The following is a 13,223-nucleotide window of genomic DNA, read 5'->3' as shown; positions in this document are numbered from 1 at the left end:
AATTCAAGGCATATATTTCAGATGGGTGTTCTATAATACTTCTCCGCATTAAGCACATACTATGCACATACTGGTATTCTGTTTGTCAAGAAATCTCAAAGCCTCCACATGAGCATTTCAGAAGCTGCAGTTTGCCCCAACTCTGTGCTGGTCACTTGTATGCTGTGTGCAATGCACTTTACAAAAAGCACCTCAAAGTTTATGCCAGTGACAAGAAAAAAACATGCTTTCATAGTCATTGTCCTGGGCCACCTGGAGAGGAGGTCTCAAATTAAATCTAATAGGACTACAGGCAATATGGCTGGTCATCAAAAAAACCCTTTATCAGTCAGATCCATGGCTTCCAACCTGTAAAATCTGGCATTTTTTTCTTTCATTTCTTGTCCTACCTTTTTAGATTGCGGGATTTGGCACGGACCTGACTCTTCCTACGGATATGCTGGGTAATTAGTTAAATGGGGGACTGATTAAATTTCCTCTGTGAAAGAGTACTACACTATTAACAGTAACTAAAAGTATATTTTAACTTAAAGAACAGGTTATTTTTTCACAAAATATAAGGGGGTTTTATCTATTATAGTGCAAACCATTTGCATCAATCTCTTGTATTCTCTTCATGCAGTTAAAAACCCCTATTTTTCTTTACTATTTAATTCTTTGCCCATTTGTAACTGCTCTGTTTTCAGAGATACAGCTCAAGATTATCAAGGGATTTTGAGAATAATTAAAAGGAAAGGAAGATTTTTTAAGATGAAGAAGTGGTTAACCTTAATCTGGTATTGACTTCAGATATGAACAATGTACACTGGCTTTTTCTAAAGTCAATTTTAGATCACTTGAAAAGGCACAAGAAAAGAAAAATCTTGTGATGGAAATCGTCAGTCATTTATATATTAAAAAAATCCCATCAGACTTTTTTATTTAAAATTATCTCCCCATCTCAAATGGGTTAAGAAGTGAAATCCACATATAGGAAAGATACAGGAAGATATAGGATGGCTTTTCTGTGAGTTCCTCACAGAAAGTTTTTAATACAAAACCAAGAAATTCTTACTACAGAAATGAGATGACTGAGAGGAAACTGAAGGAATTTGAAATAAAGTCCGAGCAGCACGGAGAAGGTGAGTGGTTTCATCCATTATAAGACTTCAGACTACAAGAGCAGAAGGCAACTTCAATACACACAGAACGAGATGCTTCTTCAAACATTACATATTTAAACTGAATTCCTTGCTAAATGAAATTGCAGTTGTAAAAAGATCAAGCACAACCAGTTCCACAACCCCAACCTCTATGTTTGAGAGGCCTAGGTAACCATTGCTGGGAATAGAAATAAAGAAGTTTGCTGTGCTTTTCTATTCTTGCTCTTCAGAAATGGTCACTCCTGGGAGTGTAAAACCTGTCTAGAAATGGGCTGCGACTGTAACAGCCATTCTCTGACAGCTTCTCACCTGAGCATTCCCACTCCAAAAGAAGGAATGTTTCGTTCCTAGCTCGTTTCAGTCCCTCTGGATGCACAGGAGTGATTGTCCACAGGCAGGTGTAGGATTTGCATCTGCAGTGCCACCGTATGAGGCTCCCAAATAAACATAGCAGACTGCTCACCTCTGTGCCACAGACACATAACACGTGCCTTCACACTCAGAAAGGATCCCTGAATGTTAATAATTAAAAGCCAATGCAATTATGCAAGTGCAGATATACCCCCACCATATTTCTTTGAACTTTGGTCCATGGATTCAGGAAGGATTTCTCTGAGAAGAATAACTTGAGGTATCTAAAGCACTGCATATATCATCTTATTTTAATTACCTTGTTCTTCCTAATACCACCAGTACATGACAATGTATTGGCTGTTTCTATAGAAACCAGAAGTGCAAGTAGCTCCACCAGTTTCTACAGCCTTTTTTCATATTTATATGCTATCCAGAGACAAATTCATTAGGGTCTCCTAAATACATGCTACTTAAAATGACTGCATCTCATCTGAAAGAAACTGCAATAGAATGTTTCCAAGGAAACAAATGCAGTGCATTTGAACCTATTAATTTTTTTAACTGTGCTTTAACAGCTTGGGCTTATTTCTTTATAAACTCAAGTATGGAGAGATACTTCACCAACATAAAAAGCATCTCTTTAATTTTTTTCTTTTTAAGCATAAAGTTGTAGATGATAGCTGTAATTTTGTAGCTAAGTAATGTTCAGAGTAATAAACCAAGATGGGGGAAGGGGACTTGTTAGTCCTCTGCCTTTAACTCTGTTGTTAATAAAAAATTTACAGTCCATTTCAAGACTTATTTTAAAAGCTTGAAATAGGAGCTCCCAACATATTTTTCTAGTTAATTTGTTTTATATTTATAAGATCTCAATTTTAAAAATGGGTAAATCTGTGTAAATCTTTAAATCTATGTTTCCCTTCAATTTGCCTTGACTTTATACTAAATTTTTTTCAAACTTTCCATGACAAAATTTTGTTTGTAATCCCAAATGACTGAACCTTTCTATTTCTTTGTATTCTTTCAATTTCCATTAAGTTGTTGCTATTTTTCCTGCATAATATTCAATTGGCTTTTGTTGTTGTTGATGATTGTGCTAGCACAAGTCTTTCTTTAACAAACATTTTCCAAAAGTAAAATAATAAATTTTGTCTCCATTTTGAGTCATGCCTGAACCACTTCATTTAATTCCTTCCAGACAGTTTCCTTTCTTGAGACATCACTTTTAGCCAGTTTTCTCATTTTACAGTATCTAGAGTTAATTCCTTCCTTCCTCAGCTTCTCTTATTGCTCTATCAAAGTCCAGCATCATAAAGTGACATCAAGTAAATCTCACACAACCAACCTTCCCTTAAATAATATAATTTTTAAAATGTCTTTTCTTTTTATATCTGTAACTAATCTTTTCTTCAAAGTCTGTTCAATGTCCAGGTATATTTTACTGGGTCTCCTCTACCTGATGCCCTTCCTCTCTTTCCCTCCTTGTTTAACATAATCAGTGGATTTGCATTTATGGAGGTCTAAGAGCTTCAAATAATGCTTTAGGATCAGAGCCACAGCCTTGTCACCTTGCACTTATTCCCTCTCCAGATTACTGTGTGGTGTTTCATCAGGACTTGCTGTTCTGACAGTGATCACAAATAGCTCTTGCCAAAGATCCAACAAACCTCACTAGCTTGTGACACTGGACACGTGAACAACAACAGACAAGAGATCAAAAAGAGACTATATCCAACAGCTCAGTAAATTATTCCTCTATTTTTAATAGTCCAAAAAAAGGTTGTTAGTGATCTCCACTTCTAAAGTCCCTCGCATTTCTGTATGGACACAATAAAGAATCAGTTCCTGAATGCTTAAAAATTAAATTTCATTAATGCTTAAAATATTAAGTTTCATCAAAGCAGAATAGAAATAAAAGGTAAAATATGCAAATCTCAAAAAAAATTAAACTGATACATTTAGAAACTTTAAACAAATACATTCAGATGTAAGCTTTGACTGCTGTCCCTCCTTTCACCAGAGCTAAGAGCATCCCTGCTCTACACTAGGCAAACCTTGCTGACACATGTAAATACATTGTTTCAATGCAGTTTGACCATTCACCAAATAATGAACTTCGGCTCCTTTAAAAGTTTTATCAGTTTTAGAGAGCTACAGTTGTAGTCATTCTCTGATAGTACATCTGTGTAAGCTTAGAAACTTAAACAAAAAACCAAAAAACCAAAACCAAAACCACAAAAACAAACAAACAAACAAAAAAAAAAAAAAAAAAAAAAAAAGAAAGAAAGAAAGAAAAAAAAATCTCACCAACAAAAAGAAACCAACAAAAAAACCCCCTGTAGTCATATTTATTTCCCTGTAGTCATATTTATTTTAATGAACACAATAAGGTCCTTATTGCTGGGTTAAAGGATACAAATCTCAACCTTTTGTTCTCTTTGGTATTTCAAGGAATACTAAAATTTCAGGTAGAATAAGTGATTGGAATATATATTATATCCTGTCTGAAAATTTTTTGGCAGATCAGCCAAAATGAAGGGTGGCTGTGCTGGCTTGTGCTGAACATCTTAAGAAAATTTTCCAAAGCTCAGAGGAAGGAAATACTTCTAAAATACATAACTACTTTAAGGTCTTGGGGTTATTGAACTCTTCTTTTTACAGGGTTTTACAGGCTTTATCTAGGTTCAGCTCCAAGGTCCAAAGATCCCATGGGAGCTGTTCAATATGATGCTCCCTCCTTGGTCAACACAGCAGATTGTTGGGTTTTTTTAAAGACAGCAGCTCTCTTCCAGGTTTTCTGGTCTTTTCATAAAATCTCTATAAACATTCTCCAAATTTTTCATAAGTTTAGTCAATCTGTTATACAGTAATATAAAATCTCCAGAATAATCTCTTTACCAGAGAGACAAAACTGGATTTAGCACAAAGAGAAAGAAATACCACTGTAATAAATCTCTACAGGGTATTCAGCTGCCTCTTTTATTTTTTTTTTTAGGCTTTGATTACTTGTGTCTGTAATTTTGAGATGGCTGTATACTTTACATTTCACCAAGCAGTTAACAAGTTGTGCCATCCATTCATTTCTCTGAAGTATGTTGCTTAGCTTTATCCTAAAGATTTAAACTCCCTTATTGTTCTTTCATTCTTTGTCTTGCTTAATACCCAGTGCTACATTTGAAATTATTTTGTCTATTTGCTCAACAGAACAGGGATAGCAGTAAGTATCTTTCAATATTCCCCCTTTTTTTTTAATGCCTGCCTAGCTGATTAATGACCTACTGCACATTTCTGTCGTGGTTTAAACCCAGCCAGCAACTAAGTACCACAAAGCCACTCACTCACTTCCCTTGCACCATGAGTGAACTGTCAAACTGAATGGAAAAGATTCATTTATACACGTCAGCAAGGTTTGCATTGTGTAAAGCAGGGATGCTATTAGCTCCCCTAAAATTTTTCAGTGTTTTAGTAGCTGAGAGGCTGCCTCAAGCCAACTTGATACATTTTCTCTGGAACTTGCAAACCTGATTTTTGTACCACATTCAAATCACGAATAAATATTACTAATTAATGCTCATAAATTCATGGTCCTGGTCAGAAGTACTAATTTTTAAAAATACCACTATGAGCTATTCTATGTCATTTTCCATCAGCAGGAAGCTTCAGTGTGGCACACTGCCATAAAGCAGCTCATTTAAACCACTGCATGTATGTGTAATTGGACAACATTTTTGCAATTTCTCACTCTTCCTCTGTGTTATGCTTAATGTTTTGTTCTGAATTTCCATGAAAAATCCCCTTGTTTCCTGATAAAATTATCATTCTGCCTCACAGTTAATTTTAAGTTGTGCAAGAAAATAGCTTGTTAAAACACAGGAGTATATCCTAAAGAATGACCCCTGAAATTGAATTACCAGCAAATGCTGAAATTGAGTTTTCAATGTGCAATGAGTAACAAGATTCAGATGCCTGATTTAGGGTGCTCTCTCTCTATTGACAAAATATGCTACAAAGCCTGAAAAGGCTATCAGGAGTATGATGATAGGAACAAAAAGAATCATCAGATCTCCCACACATCATTCCAAGCTGAATGACAGGTTAACACACTTGAAAGAACAGGCAAAACAGGAAAATCTTGTCGTGAATTAGGATGAAAGGACTTGAAAGATAGAAAAGTTGTTTGTGTCAAAATTGAAACGGAAGTGGCATGAGGCCTCAGACATCTATTTCAGTTAAGAGAAAATTGCACTTATTAGAACAGGATACATTTCAAAATATTGGCTAGGACACTATCCAGTTTTAACTATGGCTATAACTGTGTAAGATGGAAAAGATACGTGCATATCTGAATATTAATATAATATATAATCTGAATATTCACATATGAAAAATATGTGAATAAAGATAACAATACAAACTGAAAGCAAGAATACCTGAAGAACCCATTGAAATCCCCCAAACTAGGAAGTGGCAGACATGACATACTGATGACACTGATAATTCATGCCTCACCAACATTCCCTTCTATGCCTGAGAGTTTGAAATGTAACTACAATATTTTGCAGTAATGATGCACAGTAATGATAAGCTCCATCTCAGGAACGTTTGTCTGTCCCTCATTGCTGCCTCATGTAAACTGGGTGCTACACATCTCTATTTGCCTTGTCCCTGTTGCAGCTACACTGTTCATTGGTGAAGGACATGTTTCTTCTCTCCCACCAGTTTTCAGGAACAGTTTCACTGGCGAGACTTTCCAAGTCTGCCAAACAGCAAACTCCATTCCATAGAGATACACATGTTCCTGTAGGAGGCACCTTCTGCAGAGCATCAGGCTGAGGTGGATGGCAATATTTGGCAATCACAGCCTGGGATGCTTGTGGTGCTTTGCAGCCTCTGTCCAGGTTAAGCACCACTTGCTGTTCCATGCCTGCTCCTCTTCACAAGGAATTCCTCTCTGAATCTATGTTCATGCAGGTCTGAACTACAATTAGGTTGGCCAGAAGTATCAGTTGACAGTTCAGCTATGGTCAAACTGAGGCAGCATCAGAATTTAAAACCTAAGAGGAAGGAGCTGCTTTAACAGACAATACATTTATTGTCATCATTGCTTGGAATATAATACTGTTTTACACCTTGCCTGGTACCAAGGAAAAGCACTATTGAAACTATTCCAAGGGGTAAAAAAGGGCCAACAACAGCATTTTTAAAGCCATTCGTCTTGGTGACACTATAACACTTTTCAAAAATAAAAATACTGCAGATTGGCAGAGATACTGACAACAGTAGAGTAGCAGACTCAGAAGACAACTGAGAACTAATTTATCTAGCACAAGCACTAGCATCTCTCCTCTAGCCCCTTAGCTCTACTTGAGTCAATGCCACTTTTGCATAGTCTTCAGATCTTGTCATCAAAACCACTGGTATCAAAATTATTAAAAAATTTATTTTTTGAGCACTTGGATTGTAAATATCCATCATAAATTAATCTTCTATTTCCTTGAAACTGAAGTGCCTTCTCCGTTATCAATACTTGAGATTGTGCCCAACCACCTGTGAAAAATTTCTGACATATTCCTCCACAACCATACACAACATGAGCACTGTCCAGACAGGCACATTTTTGCAACATGTGACTTCAGCCCTTTTTTATTTTAGAACAGAATCAGTTACCATTTTCCATCTGGAAAGACTGGGCACTCTAGACACACATAAGCTGGGGGCATTGCCAATTTTGGCATGACTATGCTCATCAATCACAACTGATTACAAATCTGTAGAAAAATCATCTTCACAGATTCTCAGAGATAGTTGCTCAAAGATATGCATAGGCACAAAATCCATCACAAAGAAATAACATAGGGTAAAAGAATGTCTCTGGATTTGTAACACCCCAGACTACCACTTGACTTCATGTATAACTACACTCTCATTTCCAGAAAAGATTATTGGACCAAGTCAGAAAATCTCTGAGAGAATGTTTTGTCACTTACATCTGCCATCTTCTTCTGGACTACAATTGAAGACCTCAAATTTGACATCAAAATCAACAATCTTTAAGCCTTAAAAAATGACACCACATTTAGTTCCTGAAGCACCTTTTAACGGCAGTTCAGCATACCATGACAAACAATGGGTTCTCTGTGTTAAAGAGGACACTAAAGTATTCAATTACAGAATGAACCTCCTTCCCACAATTAAGTTCTGCTGTTATGAGAATCTCAAGAAAGAAAATCCATATTCTCTACGTCATTTCCATGCTATGAAACCACTGGTCCTGCTCTTCAGGAGAAAAGACTTCTATTAGTCTTTCTTCTTCAGTTCCCTGCCAGGGGGAACAGTTGAAATAGAAAATCTAATTCCCTTTTTCAACAGATACATAGGGTTGTTTTTTTTAATGTACTTATATTTTGCAATTTAAAACTAGTACCATCTTCCTTCACAGACCTGTTCTTTGAGAATCTCTTCACATCCCTGTGAAGGAAAACTAGCCATCATACAAGTATGATGGATGCAATAAATCCCATCCACTTTTACAAAGGTTTTCATACTAACACTGTAACTCTGAAACTCGCTGTGATTTTATTTTCAGAGTAGCCTCAGATGTGGCAGTCTCAATATGTATTTACTAATATTTTCTTTTAAGAACCTATTCATGTGGTAAAGATCCTACATAATTAAATTCTTTCCTCAAACATCAGTGACAAATGCAACTGCAGCACAGGAACTCGATTATTAATTGCACAAGAATACTCTGTTTCCTCAACAGAGCAACCCCCACAATGATTCTAGAGCTCTCCCATTAGAGCCCTCATTCCTGAAATGCCTCTTCCTACATCTCTCACAGTACCTCACAGACAGAGACAAGGTGTGGCTATGCTATCTTATCTTTTTCATGACCCTTCTGCCATCCTCAAGAGCAAACAGATGGCAAACTATGATGAGTAGGATCTACCCACAGAGAAATACAAAGGAAAACAAAGAACTACTCACTATCCTGCTTCTCTTTGATCTATTCTGTGCATGAGGATGTTGCTTACCTTACACTTCCACTGGCAAAGTACATCTCTGGTCTTACCTGAGCTCTGTATGGCAGCTGGGAGCAAGCTGCCAAATAAAAGCAGAGACATTTCCCACTTCTGTGGCCCTTCATGAATGAAAAAATTGCTCCAGGCTTCTATACAAAAGGTACAGGCATACACATTCTGACCCACTCTTCAAGAGCTTGAAGAGCAAAATAGCTGTACTGCTGCCTTGCTTTTCACAACCCTTAAGTGAGCTATTTGCCTTGTTTAATTCAACTAGATGTTACTTATATCTACAGAAAATTTTAAAAAAATAGTATTTTTCTGGACAATGTTCCTCATAGCACTTAAAACACATTACAGAGGTTTGTATCAACAAACAGGAATACAGTGACAAATGCAAAAGGCTTCAGAATAACATTTCAATTAAAGACCAGTAAGTACACCTAGCACCTTGGTAACACACAGCACACACAACCTAGGAAACACTCTGAAAGAGAAAGAGAAAAAAAGATTTCCTTTACCTTAGAAGTCCTTAAATCCCATGCTTTAACTTCTGGGCTGAACCCTCCACAAATGAAAACATTTGACTCTGTAGGGTGGAACTTCAGTGCACTGATCCTAAATTCTGTTTTGCTGCTAAATATCTGCTTCCCTAAAATAAAGTGACAAGCGGAGATTAAAATTTGAGCAGAAAATGGAATATGCTATTCAGTTCAACTTAAGTTCAAAAATATCAAGGTTGCTAAAAATGAACATGCTTATAATAACACATTTCAAATATCTGGAGCTAATCTAATTTAATGAAAATAAAAGTCATTATTCTCACTAATTTTTATCCATTTGAAATGGATAGTCCCCACACTAAGGAGAGGAGCTCCATTGAGGTTACACTTCAGTCAACACACAGGAAGAAATCTACAAATCTAATGGTTGAATATTGACCTACAGAGAAGCCACAGTCTTTTTTTTTTTTTTTTTTTTTTTTTTTTTTACCAGTGAGACAAAAATAACTAGAATAAAACATTGTACAGAAATACCACATCCTAATCTATATTACAACTCTTGAGTTGTTTACTTAACTTCCTGTGAAGGTACAAGTGCAACTTCATCTTGAAAGTAGGAAATAATTTGCAAACCACCATATGAAGGCAATAGCTGTTCCCATGAATACAGTGTTGCCAACATTTTAATTGTGTACACTAATCTCCACAGGATCCTGTGGTTAGTGGCAATTGGATTGCCTGCACTTTTGAACACAACAGAATCCAGCTAGGTTAATTTATAGGACTTTTCCACAGTTTGCTGCTTCCTTTCATCCTAATAAATTCATGATATTACTGTACTTTCACTGAAATAAAATTTTTGGAACAGCAGTACGGACCGAGATAAATATATCTGCTCACTTTCACAATAACAACTGTGATTTATATTCTACATATCTCATATAAAGACCTACATTAAATAAAGTTACTGCTGTAAGCAACAGTGAAGGAGGTACTGCAGAAGTAAAACAAAAAAAAATCCTTTAAAATACTATGATAAAAGCTTCTTAAAATATTCTTTAATTTGCATTTTATGCAAGGGAGGGTTATCTTAAAAAAGGCTTTTATAAACAACTGAAAATACTTTCAACTAAGGACATTACTGACAGATGTAAGCTCTTGCAGTTAGGTGTACAATATTGCAAATCATTCACACAGATTTTTTTATTCTTATTTCATTCTCTGAGGCCGATTTATTTGATTTCATCACCATTTTCCTCAATCTGCTGAACTCAACTTACACAGTCAATAGGCCAAGACTCATAAAATTACTTATTTATTCAGTTTAAAGAAGAGAAGGTTTTACTTCATCACACATGCTCATTAAGGGAAAAGACAGGGGAAAAGATTACATGGAGCCTAAAGGAGGAGTGAGCGTTGTTCTATGTGAATTTTGATATTTGTAGGGGATTTTTGTCCATTTTTCAAATGACTTGCCACTGATTGCCAGTGCAAGATCCAAAGGGCCTCTCTTGTCACCACTAAGTGAAACACTTAATTTTGTCCCTGAGTTCTTTCCCCAAAAGAACAAAAAAGTCATAAGGGCAGCAGAGATTTTCTCCTCAAGTCACCATGTGACCATCTCTTGCCATGGGAGCTTTCAGAACCCCAACAGCTAGAGGGGGGAAAAAACCCGATTCTACAGGGAAGGAAGAAAGTATTAAAATCATCAGTTATAGGAACAGCAAGATATTGCTCTCATGTACACCTCTACCAGGCATCATTTGGGGGAGGGCTTTATAAAAGCCACATACACAGGCATCTTACTCTCACCCATGGCACTTCCGAAAATACTGAATTACCCCATGGAGGCTCAGTTTAATAGCACTTTGCTCCCAAAGGAATTTGTTTCTTACCAGTTCCCAGCTCAATAAAAAACTCTGGGAGTATAATCAACAAGGTTTTAATGGGATTGCAGCCAGCCAACTGGCAAAAATCCAGCCTACCTGTAATAATCCTGTCACACAGCTTTATAAAGGACACATCAAGTGATCACTCTTCTCCACAAAGTGCATTGTCCAAATGGCATTAGACATATCCATAACTGATTAACTGAAGCTCCTCACTTAAGCTTTTGGCAAACACTGGCTTTGCTATGTGTTTACCTCCACAAGACTTCTCAAAACTACATTTTCAATAATAAATTCTTGTGTTCTCTAGCCTAAGACATGAGAAAGTCATTTCAAACACAGGCAAAAAAAGATGTGCATTTAGTTCAAGATGTATTTCATCTACTAACTACAAGATCTGCAACCTTTTCCATGGAAAGATTGATTTAACATGATTTGTTATTAATTGGTCAATTTTTCAATCTCAATCCCAACTACTTCCAAGTAATTTAATTGTTTGCCAGATATTTTGTTCAGAAACTAAAATGCTCTAATTCCCTACTTTATCTCCTCCTGTTTGAAAGAAATGGGCACTGAATTTGCCCTTTTCTTGTCTTCTAGAGGCTGCAATTTATCCAAAAAGCTCTCAGTGACAGTCACTAACATAATTAAACCGTAACAATCTTGTGAATTCTACATTACAGTGTAATAACAAATAAAATTAATGCAAACAACCTGAGCATCTTATTCACTTCTATACTCTTGAACCTCATCCTCATTCTTTTTCTTATTTTAAACTGCTACCTTACAATTTAATGGAGATATTAACCATATTTTTTTACTTAAGTCAGAAACAATCACAATAAACTAATCCTAAAAGCTCAGGCTCTCCAATTACCACTTGGAAAGACAACTCACCCTCTCTTGTTGTCTGCCCAAAGTGAAATTCAACCAAACGTCTTTTTGGAAATTGAGTAAACAGTGCATGAATTCCATTCTATTGCCATGTCACAGAAAATAAGCAAGACTGGACAGGCTGAACAGCAGCAGTTAACAAACTCAAAAGGTGTTAGAGAAAGGAACACTCTTATTGCCAGAACTAAAATTTATTCACAATTCACTCAGAAATTTATGAAAAATATCCATCTGAGAGATGGAACAGGCCAATGCAAAAGATGACATGGGATATATTAGCTCCTGCAATCCAGTAATTTGAGACAATGAACTCAACTCTCAGCCTTTTTCTGTACAAACTTTGCTTAGTGTGTTATTTTACTATGAGCAGAATTTATTCTTCCCAGGCTGTAATCCTGCTATGATGGAACCCACCCCATAGCTTGGGAAATCCAGGTGCAGTGTTTGCTATAGATCATCCTCCCTCTTTCTGGAAATAATTTTCTTCAGTTACACGTCTTTTTCTCTACAATTATTCAGTTTATTAAATGAAATATTCACCTTTGGGGGGGGGTCTTATTTTATATATTGCAAAAGATGGCCTTTGAGGAGAAGACTCCCTCATCCATAACAGGTATAACTCAGCAAGCTTGTATATACCTTTACTGTGTATATATTTATTCCATTTCAGTTCCTAAAGGCAGCATAACTCATAGGCTAGAAAATTAGGTCTTTTAAAAATATCTTTGGCTAATTGAGGGAAAATCCATACCACATATCATTCTCCTTTATAAGGGGTTGTTATTCCAAAGCAGAAATCATAAGGTTCTCTAAATCCTTAATTTTCATAATTTCAGTAACAATACCTACTATATCTTTTGCAGTGTGTTTTATGTTCTTTAAAGGCTTTAATTCAATTCTCCAATGCCAGTAACTTAATAGTAACATACACGATATGGAAAAAAATCTTTTAAAATATCTTGAATATATGTTTCTGTTCCTTTATGCAGCAGCATACTGTGAAACTGCTCAGCTATAAAATCAGATGTTTTAAAGGCTATTTAACAGTCTGAATTTTTCACAGAGCATAAGCACAGTTACTCAGCACTGGATGCTCCTGTAACTGTACTTAGTGGTCCTCAGGTTCACACACCTTACTGGATAACCCAAAAACATTTACTTCCTTTACTCTGATCTGTAAAGAAAAGTGAAGCCTGAGACCTACAAGGACACAAGAGTCACCTTGCTCAGCAAAATGGATTTCCCAATGTGTTCAGAAAAAGACAATATATATGAAAATATTTTATTACAATCACAGTCCCTCTCATGTACAATAGTGAGAAAAAACATTAGATTGATTAGACATCATTTGTTCTTAGCAAATCAAAGCTGTTACTTCTCCATTCTTGGTGTGCTTACAAACGGCCTTACTATTTTTTC

The 13,223-nt window shown here is 36.1% G+C and overlaps 1 protein-coding gene across 1 annotated transcript in view; it reads right to left on the bottom strand.

The window, feature by feature from the left end:
• The window catches only part of WDR25 (WD repeat domain 25), a 60,123-nt gene that overhangs the window by 7,852 nt on the left and 39,048 nt on the right, over positions 1 to 13,223 (bottom strand). The window contains exon 4 of the mRNA XM_066321888.1: positions 9,040 to 9,170. Coding sequence (XP_066177985.1) covers positions 9,040 to 9,170 — 131 coding nt within the window. The remainder of the gene's footprint in view (positions 1 to 9,039; positions 9,171 to 13,223) is intronic.

The sequence above is a fragment of the Sylvia atricapilla genome, chromosome 6 (assembly GCF_009819655.1).
Source record: "Sylvia atricapilla isolate bSylAtr1 chromosome 6, bSylAtr1.pri, whole genome shotgun sequence".
Lineage (NCBI taxonomy): Eukaryota > Metazoa > Chordata > Aves > Passeriformes > Sylviidae > Sylvia > Sylvia atricapilla.
The sequence above is the reverse complement of the archived record's forward strand: the minus strand, read 5'-3'. Positions and strand labels throughout refer to the sequence as shown.